At 37.8% G+C, this 17,755-nt stretch overlaps 1 protein-coding gene across 4 annotated transcripts in view; it reads left to right on the top strand.

The window, feature by feature from the left end:
- The window catches only part of LOC106872010 (aldehyde dehydrogenase, dimeric NADP-preferring), a 57,633-nt gene extending 40,505 nt beyond the window's left edge, over positions 1 to 17,128 (top strand). For all 4 annotated transcript variants that reach the window (XM_089348775.1, XM_014918823.3, XM_052966561.2 and 1 more), the window contains 6 exons: positions 73 to 199; positions 8,551 to 8,621; positions 9,786 to 9,901; positions 10,219 to 10,348; positions 13,488 to 13,626; positions 15,832 to 17,128. In XM_089348775.1, coding sequence (XP_089204901.1) covers positions 73 to 199; positions 8,551 to 8,621; positions 9,786 to 9,901; positions 10,219 to 10,348; positions 13,488 to 13,626; positions 15,832 to 15,912 — 664 coding nt within the window. In that variant the 3' untranslated portion in view covers positions 15,913 to 17,128. The remainder of the gene's footprint in view (positions 1 to 72; positions 200 to 8,550; positions 8,622 to 9,785; positions 9,902 to 10,218; positions 10,349 to 13,487; positions 13,627 to 15,831) is intronic.
- Positions 17,129 to 17,755: the final 627 nt, after the last annotated feature.

The following is a 17,755-nucleotide window of genomic DNA, read 5'->3' as shown; positions in this document are numbered from 1 at the left end:
TTAAGTAAAGAAGCAATAAACTCTACATTACACATCGTCATTTTTGGATTCAAAACAATTATTCCATTCTAGACATTTGAAGGAACTTCTGGAAAACCGAAAACCTGCATTTGGTGGGGAATTTTGTGAAGAAAGTCTACTGATAACTCCAACGATTCTGACTGATATCACTCCAGATGATCCTCTAATGCAAGAAGAGGTTAGTATTAAACATTCACCTTTACTATGAAGTAACAACACTCTCTATACTATCACAGGCTATACTCTCACATGTACTCACATATCGACCACTTACTCTCTGTAAAATGTTTGGCATTGGGAAAGGTTTTCAGCCTTAGAAACTATGCTGAAGTAGACACAGAAGCATGTCCACTCCTTACCAGCATGGAAGCTGGATGTTAAATGATGATGGTGATAAGAATGTTAAATGTATCCCTGAGATATATTAGAATCACTGTTAATGATTGCTGCATTCTCTAGCCTATACAATCATTGCAACAACACATTTCATGGAACATTAACAACACACTAGACTGATCCTGCAGCAATCTTTCAAGTTCACCCAATCTAAAAAGTACAAAATACATATGTATGCTTCATCATTGCAGTATAAAAACAAATGATTGTGCACCAGGTATAATTCTTGAGAGATAACTTGATTTTACTGTTTTTATTTATTCCTGATCAGTTTTGCTTAATTTTATTACAGCTTTCATACAACTGGGTGAATTTACATCTGATTTTACCAAGAAGATATTTTTTGTGTGGAGGCAAGTGGCTTAGTGATTAGGCTGTTAGACTCATGATTGTAAAATTGTGGTTTCAATTCCTGGACTGGGTGATACACTGAGTTCTTGAGTAAAACACTTCATTTCATATTGCTCCAGTCCACTCAACTGGCAAAAGTGAGTAATCCTGTGATGAACCAGCATCCCATCCAGATGGGGAATATATATGCCATGGAAACCAGGAAACCGGCCCTTATGAATCTATATGACTAGGGAAGGATCTTCATCCTTTTGTCCTAATAATATAATTAATTATTAAAAAGCTCATAAAACAAAACATATGTACCACAGCTAATCACAAACTCAGTTAAGAATATATTACAAAACCACCAGAACGGTAAACCTTTTCATTAATATGAAACCCCAACCTAACAAACCAAAGAACCTGTTTCAGAGAACCCATTTAGTATACAAATTCAAATTTAAACATGAAAATTGTAATCAGTTGTACTCAAACTGTTACAAGAGGCACAGAAGTGTGACTCTCTTTGCTAGCTGATCATGTATTCACTAGAAGCCTTCATAGCTTATCATCATGCAGTACACAAAATATAATTAGAAAAGCATACATTGACAGTGCAACAGTTTTATACAGAGTTCTACAGAAATAGGAATAATAACTATGGAAGTTTTAATAATAGCAAAATGCAAACTGAAAATCAACACACATGCATCACACATAAAATAATCATGAATGTCACTATTGCATGATATTTTAATCAAACATTGATGATTTTATCAGTTACAACAGTACTAGCTGACCCTGTGCTGTCAAAAATGATGGCTCTAGCTGACATACTACGACGAAATCTCCAAGATGCAGATAAGATAGAGATTTTTTATTTATTTACGGCCTCAAACATCTCATAATACCTTCGCGCTTTAGTTGCCCCCTATTATTTATCTTGTTTCTCTCCATGAAATTCAATTGAATTCAGTTGTTGTCTTAAATTCATGCTTATTCATTTTCTAAGCTTCCTAAATTCATGCTACGTTATATTCTAATCACCCAGAATTCATTGCTCTTTTAAAAATTACGATTTATGCATTGTTGTCTCTCAAATATTTAAAATCTACAATTAAGAGCCCTATCTACTCGCTGGCGGTACCTACCCACCACTACCCATTTTCCTTTATTCAAAAATTCTTATCGCTCCTTAAAATTATGGCTTTTAAGTGTTGATTTCTCAGCCCAAGAATTACAGCGTGATGTGCTGCTTGACTGGTCCCCCCTCTCTCTCTCTCTCTCTCTCTCTCTCTTTCTATATATATATGATGATGATGATGATGATCTTTTCTCTCGCCATGCCTCTGTCTACCCCTCCATCCTCTCTCTCTCTTTCGTAGTTTTTCCTTAAGGTCTTCAGGTTCTGGCTATATATAAATGAGAAACCCATTCTAAATTATCTCGCTGACATACTACGACGAAATCTCCAAGATGCAGATAAGATAGAGATTTTTTATTTATTTACGGCCTCAAACATCTCATAATACCTTCGCGCTTTAGTTGCCCCCTATTATTTATCTTGTTTCTCTCCATGAAATTCAATTGAATTCAGTTGTTGTCTTAAATTCATGCTTATTCATTTTCTAAGCTTCCTAAATTCATGCTACGTTATATTCTAATCACCCAGAATTCATTGCTATTTTAAAAATTACGATTTATGCATTGTTGTCTCTCAAATATTTAAAATCTACAATTAAGAGCCCTATCTACTCGCTGGCGGTACCTACCCACCACTACCCATTTTCCTTTATTCAAAAATTCTTATCGCTCCTTAAAATTATGGCTTTTAAGTGTTGATTTCTCAGCCCAAGAATTACAGCGTGATGTGCTGCTTGACTGGTCCCCCCTCTCTCTCTCTCTCTCTCTCTTTCTATATATATATGATGATGATGATGATGATCTTTTCTCCCGCCATGCCTCTGTCTACCCCTCCATCCTCTCTCTCTCTTTCGTAGTTTTTCCTTAAGGTCTTCAGGTTCTGGCTATATATAAATGAGAAACCCATTCTAAATTATCTCGCTGACATACTACGACGAAATCTCCAAGATGCAGATAAGATAGAGATTTTTTATTTATTTACGGCCTCAAACATCTCATAATACCTTCGCGCTTTAGTTGCCCCCTATTATTTATCTTGTTTCTCTCCATGAAATTCAATTGAATTCAGTTGTTGTCTTAAATTCATGCTTATTCATTTTCTAAGCTTCCTAAATTCATGCTACGTTATATTCTAATCACCCAGAATTCATTGCTCTTTTAAAAATTACGATTTATGCATTGTTGTCTCTCAAATATTTAAAATCTACAATTAAGAGCCCTATCTACTCGCTGGCGGTACCTACCCACCACTACCCATTTTCCTTTATTCAAAAATTCTTATCGCTCCTTAAAATTATGGCTTTTAAGTGTTGATTTCTCAGCCCAAGAATTACAGCGTGATGTGCTGCTTGACTGGTCCCCCCCCTCTCTCTCTCTCTCTCTCTCTTTCTATATATATATGATGATGATGATGATGATCTTTTCTCCCGCCATGCCTCTGTCTACCCCTCCATCCTCTCTCTCTCTTTCGTAGTTTTTCCTTAAGGTCTTCAGGTTCTGGCTATATATAAATGAGAAACCCATTCTAAATTATCTCGCTGACATACTACGACGAAATCTCCAAGATGCAGATAAGATAGAGATTTTTTATTTATTTACGGCCTCAAACATCTCATAATACCTTCGCGCTTTAGTTGCCCCCTATTATTTATCTTGTTTCTCTCCATGAAATTCAATTGAATTCAGTTGTTGTCTTAAATTCATGCTTATTCATTTTCTAAGTTTCCTAAATTCATGCTACGTTATATTCTAATCACCCAGAATTCATTGCTCTTTTAAAAATTACGATTTATGCATTGTTGTCTCTCAAATATTTAAAATCTACAATTAAGAGCCCTATCTACTCGCTGGCGCCCTCCATCCTCTCTCTCTCTTTCGTAGTTTTTCCTTAAGGTCTTCAGGTTCTGGCTATATATAAATGAGAAACCCATTCTAAATTATCTCGCTGACATACTACGACGAAATCTCCAAGATGCAGATAAGATAGAGATTTTTTATTTATTTACGGCCTCAAACATCTCATAATACCTTCGCGCTTTAGTTGCCCCCTATTATTTATCTTGTTTCTCTCCATGAAATTCAATTGAATTCAGTTGTTGTCTTAAATTCATGCTTATTCATTTTCTAAGCTTCCTAAATTCATGCTACGTTATATTCTAATCACCCAGAATTCATTGCTCTTTTAAAAATTACGATTTATGCATTGTTGTCTCTCAAATATTTAAAATCTACAATTAAGAGCCCTATCTACTCGCTGGCGGTAACCCGACCTCCCACCCCCTCCACCGGAAGTTCATTCCTCTGTCATCCCACCCCCTCCACCGGAAGTTCATTCCTCTGTCATCCCACCCCCTCCACCGGAAGTTCATTCCTCTGTCATCCCACCCCCTCCACCGGAAGTTCATTCCTCTGTCATCCCACCCCCTCCACCGGAAGTTCATTCCTCTGTCATCCTGTCAACCTCGGCTGTCTCCCGGAACCCATCTAGTGGCCTTGGCCATCCTCTCCCCTACCTTTGGGTAGCGCATTAAGTTTGAGAAATGTTTGCAGGTTGTAGGTACTGTTTTGCTTATGAATTCTTCCAATTGCAAGTTTTCTTTTCAGGTACACGACACTGCTTTTCCCCTTCCCAGGCTACAGGCCCACACCCCCAACACCCATACTGTTAGGATTGGCACTCTCAACGTCAGCACGCTGAAAGGTAGATCTGGTGAAATTGTTGAGATGCTTGAACGGAGATGCGTAGATATGTGCTGCATCCAGGAAGTAAGATGGAGAGGAGGTTCTGCAAGGTTCCTCACAGGCAAAGAACACAGGTACAAGATTTTCTGGGCAGGGAACACTGACGGGGTCGGGGGCGTAGGAATACTTCTAGTGGAGAAATGGGTGGATAAGGTAATCGAGGTCGTTAGAGTAAGTGACAGAGTACTTAAGATCAGACTAGTGCTTCATCATAGATTAGCTACTGTCATCTCAGCCTATGCACCTCAACCTGGGCTACCAGATGGTCTGAAAGACCAATTCTATGACACCCTCTTGCAAACTACCTCGTCGACGAGTGACAGGGACCTTCTTTTTGTGGCTGGAGACTTCAACGGTCATGTCGGACGTCGTGCTGGGGGCTTCCATGGCATACATGGAGGCTATGGCTTCGGTTCCCGCGACGAGGAGGGAACCAGACTGCTGGAGTTCTGTGATGCAACCAATCTTATGGTCTGCAATACCAACTTCAGGAAACCTGCCAGTCACCTAGTCACCTACCGCTCCGGCAGACACTCTAGCCAAATCGACTACATCCTCGCCAGAAATAGGGAAAGAGGGCGGCTTATAAATGCCAAAACCTACCCTGGCGAAGAATGTACCCCACAACATAGATTAGTAGTTAGCGACTTTGGGATCAAGGCAAAATGGGTGCCCAGAATTAGACAGGCTTGGAGAAGAAGGGTGTGGAAGCTTAAAGACCCTGCAAACGGACAGAGACTTAGAGACAAGTTACTTGAAGCATTTAACGAAATAGAAGGGGATATAGCATCATACAACGTGGAAGACAATTGGAGATTTCTGCGGGACAACCTGTTGAAAGCCACCGACCAGATTTGTGGGTGGTGTAAGGTCCCCTCCCAACCCAGAGTAACGTGGTGGTGGAACAAGGAGGTAGACAGGGCTATTAGACAAAAGAAACAGGCTTGGAAGGACTGGAAGAACGGTGGTAGCAGGGAATTGTACCAATCTGCCAGAAGGGAGGCTAGGCGACAGGTTTATTTAGCCAGAGGGGAAGCAGATAAGGAAAGATTTGCCAATGTTCTGTGCCGTGAGGACCAAAGACTCGAGGTATTTCGTGTTGCAAGACAGTGTAGGAGAGAGAATAGTGATGTTGTAGGAGAGAAATGTGTTCGCATGGATGATGGTACGCTTGCATTAAATGAGGATGCAAAGAAAGAGGTCTGGAGATGCCACTACGATAGATTGCTTAATAAAGAGAATGAATGGGAGAAAGAGAGCCTGCCTTATGTCGACCCAATAGAGGGACCAGCTATCCGAGTTGATAGTACCAGGGTAGATAAAGCAATTAAGAGTATGAAGACCGGGAAAGCCCCCGGCCCATCAGGAATCACTGCAGAGATGCTCAAAATATCCGGCAGTGTTGGCTATAGCCTAGTCACCCGTATTACGAACCAGGTGATACACGAAGGAGTCATACCCTATGACTGGTGTAGCAGCATCATAGTCAACTGCTACAAAGGTAAAGGGGACGCTTTAGATACAAATAATTACAGAGGCATCAAGCTGTTAGATCAGGTTATGAAAGTTACAGAGAGGGTCATAGCCCAACTAATTAGGGAGCGAATCAATTTAGATGAGATGCAGTTTGGGTTCGTGCCAGGTAAAAGCACTACTGATGCCTTATTTCTAGTGAGACAGTTGCAGGAGAAATACCTAGCTAAGGATAAACCTCTGTACCTGGCTTTCGTTGACATGGAGAAAGCCTTTGACAGGGTCCCCCGATCCCTTATCTGGTGGTCAATGAGGAAACTTGGGATAGAAGAATGGTTAGTGAGAGCTGTGCGAGCCATGTACAGAGATGCTGCCAGTAAGGTGAGGGTTGGAAATGAGTACAGCAATGAATTCCGGGTAGAGGTAGGGGTCCACCAAGGTTCCGTCCTCAGCCCCCTATTATTTACCATAGTCCTCCAGGCAATCACAGAGGAGTTCAAGACAGGTTGCCCCTGGGAGCTCCTCTATGCTGATGACCTTGCCCTAATTGCGGAGTCACTATCAGAACTAGAGGAGAAGTTTCAGGTGTGGAAGCAAGGTCTAGAATTGAAGGGCCTTAGAGTCAACCTAGCTAAAACCAAAATCCTAATAAGTAGGAAGGTAGATAAAACACAAACCCCTTCAGGTAGATGGCCTTGCTCAGTATGTAGAAAAGGAGTAGGTAGTAACTCTATAAGATGTACCCGGTGCAAGCTATGGACACATAAGAGGTGCAGCAACATCAAAGGCAGGTTAACTAGCAAGTTAGTTTTTGTTTGTGGCAGATGTTCAGGTGCAATAAAGACTGCAAACAAACAGGAAACAACTTCTATCTCATTCCAGGGTGAAAAACTAGAGGTAGTCGATAGCTTCCGCTATCTGGGCGACCAAGTTAGTAGTGGGGGTGGGTGCGCTGAAAGTGTAGCTGCTAGAATAAGAATAGCCTGGGCAAAGTTTAGAGAGCTCTTACCCCTGCTGGCGACAAAGGGACTCTCACTCAGAGTAAAAGGCAGACTGTATGACGCATGCGTACGAACAACCATGCTACATGGCAGTGAAACATGGGCTGTAACTGCTGAGGACATACGTAAGCTCGCAAGGAATGAAGCCAGTATGCTCCGTTGGATGTGTAATGTCAATGTGAATACCCGTCAGAGTGTAAGTATCTTGAGAGAAAAGCTGAACATTAGAAGCATCAGTTGTGGCGTGCAAGAGAGACGATTGCGCTGGTATGGACATGTGGTGAGAATGGAGGAGGATAGCTGCGTGAAAAAGTGCCACGCCCTAACAGTTGAGGGAACCCGTGGAAGAGGTAGGCCCAGGAAGACCTGGGCTGAGGTGGTGAGGCAAGACCTTCGTACATTGGGCCTCACCGAGGCGATGACTACGGACCGAGACCTTTGGAAATGGGCTGTGCGTGAGAAGACCCGGCAAGCCAAGTAAGATCGTTGCCAGTGCCCCTGGACTGGTTCTTGTGCGGGTGGCACATGAGATGCACCATTTTGAGCGTGGCCGTTGCCAGTACCGCCTGACTGGCTCCTGTAGGATTTTCGAGCGAGATCGTTGCCAGTGCCCCTGGACTGGCTTGTGCGGGTGGCACATAAAAGACACCATTTCGAGCGTGGCCGTTTTCGTGCGGGTGACACGTAAAAGCACCCACTACACTCTCTGAGTGGTTGGCGTTAGGAAGGGCATCCAGCTGTAGAAACTCTGCCAAATCAGACTGGAGCCTGGTGTTGCCATCCGGTTTCACCAGTCCTCAGTCAAATCGTCCAACCCATGCTAGCATGGAAAGCGGACGTTAAACGATGATGATGATGATGATGATGTAAATAAGGCACAGATACAAACATTCACATACTTCCCTTGTACATGCACACATATATATACATATACTCAAACAGAGTTGAAATGCTGTTTGATTTTTCTTTTCAGTGTTGAATGTTCACCATCCCATTTCCATTGCACACACACACACACACACACACACACACACACATTATATATGTATATATACAGAGAGAGAAAGAGAGAGAGAGAGAGATTATTGTCATATTGTTTTTTGTTTGCTATCCATTCTGGCATGGGGTGGACAGGTTTGCTCACCTAAAAAGATCAAAGAGACTTCATGTTGTTTGCATTTCATTTTGGCTTGTTTTCCATCATTGGATGCCTTTCTTAATACCAACCACTTAAGAGAGTGTACCAGTTGCTTTTTTATGTGTCACCAACACTAGAGAGGTGTCATGTCCTTGACAAGTCTAAAGAGTCCTTATATCCTATCACTTTACTGAATGTACTGGGTACTTCTTTCATGACACCAACAATGATGATACATGCTTGTGTTGTTCAACTTCCTCACTGTTTTAATATTATTATCAACAAGTCTTTTCTTTGTTTTAGATATTTGGTCCAATTCTCCCAATAATGACTGTTGAAAATGAAGATGAAGCAATTCAGTATATAAAGCATGGGTAAGTATTAATATACTCTTTGGAAATGTTTTCAAAAGGTCCTTTTAATGTTTGTATTTAGTGACAATTTACTCAGGGGTTTTTCAGAATCAATAATATAATTAAACTTTCTTAATTAATTATTTATTGATTGTTTCATCATAATATTTTAGTCTTAGTGTCACTGAAACTAAGCTGTTATGGTATAAAAGTTATGTTCGTTCATCCATTAATTTATTTGGATACCACTTAAGATATTAAAATTAATTATGTTAAGTTACAGAACTAATATATTTGTAGAATGTATGAAACATCCCAATTTACTTCTACATTATGAACTGAAAATGTTGTCTTAGTATAGTAATGCAATGAAATATACATGACTGATTTTTTTTTAGTACTTCAAATTAATGAAACACTTGTCAGTAAAAGAGATGACCTGTTTCTTCTAACAGAATTGTCAAATAGGTCAACAGAGTTATTGCTAGTTAAGTATCTTGAACAGAGAATCAGTGCAGCATTTAATCAACAAATTTTCTGAGAAGAAAGTCAATAGATTTAATTGCCTAATGAAAGGCACTTCAGATCATGAATGGTCAAGCGATTGACCTATTTATCACTGAGAAATTTGAGATAAAAATGTATGGTGAATATTTTTCAATAAAACGTAGTCTCTGGAAACCAAGTTTGCAACTTATTTCACTTTTCATCTCTGTCTTTCTTTTATCTGCACTACTAATATTCCTTTCTCTTACCTTAACTTCTGGAAACAATTTCAAAAGGAACTCTTCACTCACTGACTTGAGCTTGCTATGTGACTTAGAGACTGTCACTGACCCAACCACTGGCCATTAGCTAGAATACCCAGAGACTCCAAACACATATCGATTCTAGCCAATCCCTCTGAGCCCAAAAGAGGTTACTCAGATCTTCCACTTTCTCACCTGCCATCACTTCCTCTTCTGTTCAGAGCCCTTGGTTACTCCCTTCCATTTGCTTAACATCTTCCTGCATATGACCCACCGTGCCACAATTCTCAACTGTCATTTTCTAATCTCTTCTGAAATCAATACAGCTGAGTACCCAATGACAGATATTTCTGATTATAAAGGTCTAAGGGTTATAAATATATTTCCCAACATGAAGAAAGACATATTGCCTTATTTAATTTCTTCTTTTTTCTAGGGAGAAACCATTGTCTCTGTATGTTTTCTCAAACAACAAAGAAACAGTAAACAAATTTCTTTCCCAAACCACAAGTGGTGGAGTATGCATCAATGATGTCATTGTCCATGGAGGATGTAAGTATAATGTGATCCTTAAGCCTGGTAACATTCCAAATACAAAAACATTGTTGAATGTTCGTCGGGAAATTTCAATGAACTTAGGGTTTGCTTTTTTAAACTGAAGATTTGGAAGTTCCTTTTCCAACATTAGAACTGACTAACTTCGCTTTAAATATCTTTGTGTAAAGAGACAATAATTCTCTTCCATTACTAGTGTTGTTCATGGCCAGGACACTAACTCACTCTGACCTAACAACTAAGGTTTTATGATTGATATTTGTTTTTTTCTTATTATTTATTCAGTAATTTATTGCTGTTGTTATTTCAATTAGTGGCAACATTACCTTTTGGTGGAGTTGGTCAAAGTGGCATGGGTAGTTACCATGGCAAGTTCACTTTTGAGACATTTAGTCACAAGAAAGCAGTCATGTGGAAAAGTATGGGCATGGAAAATGTCAACTCGTAAGTATCAAAACATTGTTCTTTTAAATAGTTCCAGTTTCAGGGTAACAGTCAACAGTCAGTGATCCTATATTGTATTCTGTCAAATATTTTCACTGCCTAATTGAGTTAAAATATATCTTTCATTGTCCTTTGCAGCAGTGTGGTTGGTACACATTTTGAAATTTCGCTTCATAGAGCTCAAATCTTAAATTCAGAGAATAGATGCTACTTATATATATATATATATATACATACATATATATATATATATATATATATATATATATATATATATATATATGACAGGAAAATAATTATGTTGTGGTGAACATATTTAATACTGAGCATAAAAAATCTAATTCATTATACTTAAACAGTGAGGAAAAGACAGCATTAGCTTAATGTCTAATATTTTAATGTACAAGAGACAACTCTTAGTGTGTTTTGGTCTTATTAAATCTCTTCAGTAAAGCATAGATTTCACCATACTTGATGAAGTAGTGATAAAAAAAAAACACTGGGTAGGATTACAGTATTGTGACACAAGTAATAGAGAATTAACATAATCAACAAAAAAAAAAAAGAAAAAAGAAAAAAAGAAAACACTGCAGTTAATTACTAAGAGCTGCCTGAAGATCTAGAATTATGCAGGGATAAACATTTAATGCAGTGCATCAAAAATTTAACTAAAAATACAAATGCAGTGAGAAAAAGCCATTAGCTTTGTGATTAATATTATTTAATTATACTTCAGTCTAATTGATCTCCTCAGTGAAGCCTAAGACAGCTCTATTTTTATGAAAAGAATGAAAATGCTCATTTTACTTGTTACAATACTGTAATTCTGCTTATTGATTCACTTATTACACGTGCAGCAATTACAGTGAAATTAATACTTTGCTGAGTAAGTCTGAGAGGAACTGTATATGGAGTTGTCTCCCATACTAGCCAAAATGATTAAAATAATATTCTTTATAGAGCTAATGCTTTTCTATTTTCAATGAGATTAAATGTGTTTTTCATTACTCAATAGTTGATTTTCAAACAATTCTTCATGTAAATAACCTCAGGCGTGGCTGTGTGATAAAGAAGTTTGCTCCCAACCAAATGGTTCCAGGTTCCATCATGCTGTGTGGCACCTGGGACAAGTATCTTCTACTATAGCCTCAGGTTGACCAATGAGTGAAAGAAGTCTGGCGCACATGTATATTTATATGTGTGTGTGTGTCTTTGTGTTGTGTTTCTCCCTCCCATACCACTTAACAATCAGAGTTAGTTTGTTTACATCCCTGTAACTTAGTGGCTTGGCAAAAAGAGACTAATAGAATAAGTACCAGACTTTGAAAAAAAGTACTGGAGTTAATTTGTTTCACTAAATGCTTGAAGGCAGTGCCCCAACATGGCTGCAATTCAATGACTGAAACAAGTAAAAGATCAAAAATGAAAGATTTCTAAATATGTTGTAATAAGGTTTGTGATACAAGGGAAGATGAAATGTAATGATTTTGTAACAATTTGAGAGGATTTGAACTCAACATTGCAAGATAATACAATACTCATAAATTATATACTAGTTTAACTGTTTATTGCAGTAAATTGTACTATCCAGCTAAATGGAGTGAGTCTTTGAGAGCTATGTAGTTTTCTGAGAGATAGCATTTTGCACCAATAACATATAAGTTTTTGATCCCTTTGATAGCATCTACCACTTGTCTAGCTATTACTTTCAACTTCATGAAGTGGCTCACTGCACACTTGTATCATTTTAATAGATTAGTAATTTATTAGCTTATAATTATCCACAACATACCCAAATCATTATTGCTTTCTCACTAAAAATAACTAATTATATTGCTCTTTCAGTACTATTGCATTTATCATTCAATTTGTGTCAGGCTGTTGAATTTGTTCTTTTTATCAGTATGAAAAAATCAAATTGTTTCATTGAAGCGCATTAAATTTTTTTAAATGCTTGCAAAATTTATCTCCCTTACATGAACTAAATCTCTTGTCCTGGAAGTTACCTAAGGCAATAAAGCTGTGTGATAGTAGTATCAGATGTAGCATGCAGACCATCATATAACTTGTTTGACATACTTCTCTTTCCAGTTCCTTCTTAAAACTGTTTAGAAATCACAACCATCTCACGAACCTGCATTTGTGTAGAGCACTTTGCACTCCAATGGTTGTCAAAAAAATATATAGACAAACAAACATATCATAGTATGATGATACTGAGAGGAGTTGCTATGGAGAATAGCTGGATAACTTTCAACACCCAAAATTCACTGTTTTATTGTTTTGTATTAGACTGTCTAAACTGCAGAAGTGTTAAGGCTGCTCTTCCCCTGGTGAAGGGGATTGACCTGCAAGAGTCCTGTGCTTGTATCATATAAAAACATTCATGTTGGTGCTATGTAAAAACGCTTGTACTGGTGCCATTTTAAAAACACCCAGCACACTTTGTAAAGTGGTTGGTGATAGGAAGGGCATCCAGCTATAGAAACCATGCCAAACCAGGCAGGAACCTGGTGCAGCTTTCCAACTTGCCCACTCTGGTCAAACTCATGCCAGCATGGAAAATGGATGTTAAAGGATGATGATGATCTCCAGTCTTGATGATGATGATGAGGATGATGTCCAGTTTTCCATTTTCCTTGAGTTGTCCATCCCAGATTTAACAGTAATACTTACAGCTTAATTAAATCAATTATATCTTACTATATTATGAGCGGTCTTGTGACTAATCAAGATGGTATTGTCTGGATTATTTCTGATGTAGTGTGGATCAAAAAATATAGTTAAGTCAAATTTGAACAAGATCTCTCCAACTTTCTTACTTCTTTATCCGTCACTGGGAAGTCCTTCATACTGTAAGAGACATCTTTTAGAGTTGTCTCAGTTTTTCATTACTATTAATTAATTTGGAGACTCAAAACCAAACTTTTGCACTACATGCCATTTCACTACTGCATTACCTGATAGACAAACTAAGTGAGTTTTGTGTTTTTTTAAGGTATCTCAGGATTTAGTACAATATGAGTGAAAGCTAAGTAACCAAAGCCTTATTATTTTAGCCATGATTACTTCTCAGCAACCAGAAATCAAAATGGTCACCAATGGTCTCAATCAACTTTGCCTTTTGTTTTGTTTTCAGCTTAAGATATCCACCATATAGCGATGAGAAATGTCAACTATTTACCTGGTTTGTCCTGATGAGGCCTGGTCTTGCCAAGAAATTTCTTATGGCTCTGCTTGTACTGCTTGTAGCATTAATTCTGTCATTTATCTTTATGGTGAGTTAACTTTCAAAAATTGTTTCAATATTGTGTTTTAATTACCTATTTACTTCACATAGATGGCTAATAACACCAGGAAGTGCATAAACATTACAGTAAAACTAGTCCTCACTCATTGAAATCATTATAGTTGATCATTCATAAATGGTAATTAACTTAACATGAAAAGTCAAATAATTGAATCATTAGTAGCATAAGCAAATTGAAATAGCTTCAAACAGGAATTGCAATATTAATTTGCAATGGAGGGAATATCATTCTCTACAATATCAATGTTTTTGATAAATAAACAATGCTTGAATTAAATGTCTATTTACACCATTCCCCACCTCGTTTTCTTTATTTTTTATTCATTTGTGACATGTGTCAACTTTTATTTGATTAATTGATTTCATTGATTTATTCAATTTAATGGAGCTGACACTTCTGATTGGTTGAAAGAGGTTTGAAAATACAAAGCAAAATCTATTTTTGTTTCTTAGCTGGGAAAAATACAGCAAACATAAACTTGTAGAAATGAAGTGGATCAAGAATTTAGTGTTCAAAACTTGGCCAGTTTTCCATGACAAGATCGTTTCAGATTGTTGATTTTATCTTTAGTAATGAAATACTTTTTAATATTTATATTCTCTTGAATCTTTCAATTGGAGATCAAACTGATAAAAGAAAATTTAGATGTAAATCATCATCATCATCATTTAACATCTGTTTCCATACTGGCATAGTTAGATGGCTTGACTGGAACTGGTAAGCTAGAGAGCTGCATCAGGTTTCAGTCTGATTTGGCATGGTTTCTACAGCTGGATGCCCTTCCCAATGCCACCCACTCCAAGAGTGTAATGGGTGCTTTTTATGTGCCACTGGCAAGGGTGCTGTTTACATGACACCAGCAATGGCTATGACTATGATTTTACGTGTGCCATTTACATGACACTGGCAATGACCATGACTATGGTTTCACTTGGCTTGATGAGTCTTCCCAAGCACAGCATATTGCCAAGCTCTTGGTCACTTGTCATTGCCTCCATGAGGTTCAACATTCGAAGATCATGCTTCACCACCTCATCCCTTGCCTCCATCAGGTCCAACATTAAAAAATCCTGCTACAGGCAATGGCCATGGTTACGATTTCATAGGTGCCATTTACATGACAATAGCAACAGTCACAATTATGATTTCACTTAGTTTGATGAGTTTTCTCAAGCACAGCATATCGCCAAAGATCTTGGTCACTAGTCAGCGCCTCTGTGAGGCCCAACATTCAAAGATCATGTTACATCACCTCATCCCATGTTTTCCTGGGTCTACCTTTCCCACAGTTTCCCTCCACAGTTAGAAATTGATACTCCTTTACCCAGCTATTCTCATCTATATACATCACATGACCATACCAACACATTAGTCTTTCTTGCACTCCACACCTGATGCCTCTTAAGCCTAGTTTTTCTCAAAAAACACTTACACTCTGTTGCTCATGCACACTGATATTGCACATCCAGCAAAGCATACTAGCTTCATTACTTTCAAGCCTTTGCATGTCCTCTGCGGTCACAGCCTACATTTCACTGCTGTGGAGCATGGCTCTTCACACACAAGCAACATCTGTATGTTGCCTTTATTCTGAAGGAGAGGTCCTTTGTTACTAACAGAAGTAGAAGCTATTTTAACTTTACCCAGCCTAGCACCAGCTGTCTGGCTTTCGTGCCGGTGGCACTTAAATAGTACCATTTGAGTGTGGCCATTACCAACATCGCCTTCCTGGCACATGAAAAAACATTCGAGCGAGTTCATTGCCAGTACCGCTGGACTGGCTCCTGTGCAGGTGGCACGTAAAATACACCATTTCGAACGTGGCCGTTGCCAGTACCTCCTGACTGGCCTTCATGCCGGTGGCACGTAAAAGCACCTACTACACTCTCGGAGTGGTTGGCATTAGGAAGGGCATCCAGCTGTAGAAACTCTGCCAAATCAGATTGGAGCCTGGTGTAGTCATCTGGTTCACCAGTCCTCAGTCAAATTGTCCAACCCATGCTAGCGGACGTTAAATGATGATGATGATGATGCTCTCAGTGCATCCACCTCCACTGCTGACTTGGTCACCTAGATAATGTAAGCTATCAACAATTTGATACCTCTGTAATTATTTCTGCCTAAGGCGTCACTTTTACCTATGTAGCAGTCTTACCTCTTTTTCTTTTCCAGAAAGTTTATGGACCATCATACGGTAGTTTACTCCATCACTGGAATATTGCTGACAATGACTTCAGCAGAAATAAATTCTAGAAACATTCACAAGGAGCAAGCTAAAGAAAATAACATATTTTTGGAATGGAATTATTCTGAAGGTGAATAATTCAATAAAGAAGAGATATTATAGACATGCTAAACTAAAAGTGGTAATGGAAGAAAGATTAAAGATGACATTCAACAAATCATCAAATTAAAGTTGATTTATGTTAACAATTCATTCCTCTGCAGTGGTTAAAACAAATACCAGAAATCAAATGTGGAATGTGTGGATAGATTATACTCACCTGTTATCAACAAATGTCTTGTAGAACATAAAAAGTTATGTGTTACAAGTGAAGCATCTAAATATACATAGCAAGCCTGTTTCATCCAAAACTTACATTTATATATATACTTATATATATACACATGTATATGTCGACATCATCGAAAAAGAATTATATATATAATCTATATAAAAAATTGTGTGTGTGTATACACACACACACACATACAGGGTATGTAAGGTATTTGAGGACATACCTTTTTGGGTCATTGTTGCATTTTTTGCTAACTCTGCATAATCTTTGTTTCTGAAAATAATAATGGCAAACCCTCAACTTACTCAAGAAATGAAGAGGCATGCTGTTATTGTGGTTATAAAGGCTGAGTATAGCGATTTAGAAATATCTCAGTTTTTAAAAGTTGCCAGATTTTTCGTCTACAAAGTTTGTAAGGAGTTAGAGACTGAAGATGGAAACATATCACCAGTATCAAAGCATAAAAAGCATTCTAAATGCTCTGAAATCGTCAGAACACTTGAATTTATCCAGCAAGTTCAACAGACCATTAATTACAATCCCAAAAAGTCCATGAGGTCAATTGGATCTAGGTTAGAAATGGGTTCTTTCTCAATTGGCAAGAAATCTTGAAATAAATTGAATAATGACATACATACATACATACACATGAATTAAGAGAAATAACTCAGGGTGGCAAGTAGTATATGCTTTTTGGGATAACAAATTGAAATATGGATATCAAAATCCATACAAGATAAATTTTCAATTTTTAAAAAATTATCCCTACTTACAGAGAGGGTAGAAGAACCACTTGGTGGCAACTGAGATGAACTCCAAATGTGAAAGGGAGATAATCTTGAGAATCAAGAATTTTCCAAGATTGACATACCATGTGTATATGTGTGTATGTATGTGTATGAGAGAACAAGTGTATGTGTGTGTGAGAGAGAAAGAGAAAGAGAGAGAAAGAGAGAGAAAGAGAAATAGAGAACGTGTGTGTGGGTGTTTGTGTGTGCATGTGTGTGACAGAGAGAGAGAGAGTGTGTGTGTGTGTGTTTGAGTGTATGTGTCGGTCTGTCTCTCTGTCTTGATATCTGTGTTTATGTTACACCAATCTCAAATCTGTTTTAAAATAATAATAATAATAATAATAATAATAATAATAATAATAATGATGATAATAATAATAATAATGAGCTTATGGTAAACAGTGCTCAAATGCACTGTACCTCATCAGAAAAAAATTGTCCATCCATGTCTCAAAGCCTAGCAGTTTGACAATAAAAAGTGATAAAATAAGTTTTAAGCAGAAACTAAGTATTGAGATCAATATGACAATGTGCAATGTATGTTATAATCTTGTCAGTTTTATATCTTGGGCAATCACGTTTGTTCTATGATCAACTCCAGTGAAAATATTTTTAGTTATATAGTATTAAATGAATATCAGCAATATGTTGATGGAAGTAATTAAATTCTTGTTAATTATAATTAATTTGGGGGTCTCTGATTTACATGGAAAATTACAACTACATAGATACCTATGGTGAAAACCAGCAGAATCATTTGAGAAAAATTGCTTTGCAGTATATATT

The sequence above is a fragment of the Octopus bimaculoides genome, chromosome 3 (genome assembly GCF_046866305.1).
Source record: "Octopus bimaculoides isolate indiv1 chromosome 3, ASM4686630v1, whole genome shotgun sequence".
Classification (NCBI taxonomy): Eukaryota; Metazoa; Mollusca; class Cephalopoda; order Octopoda; family Octopodidae; genus Octopus; species Octopus bimaculoides.
Note: the sequence above shows the minus strand (reverse complement) of the source record. Positions and strands in the feature narration are given on the sequence as shown.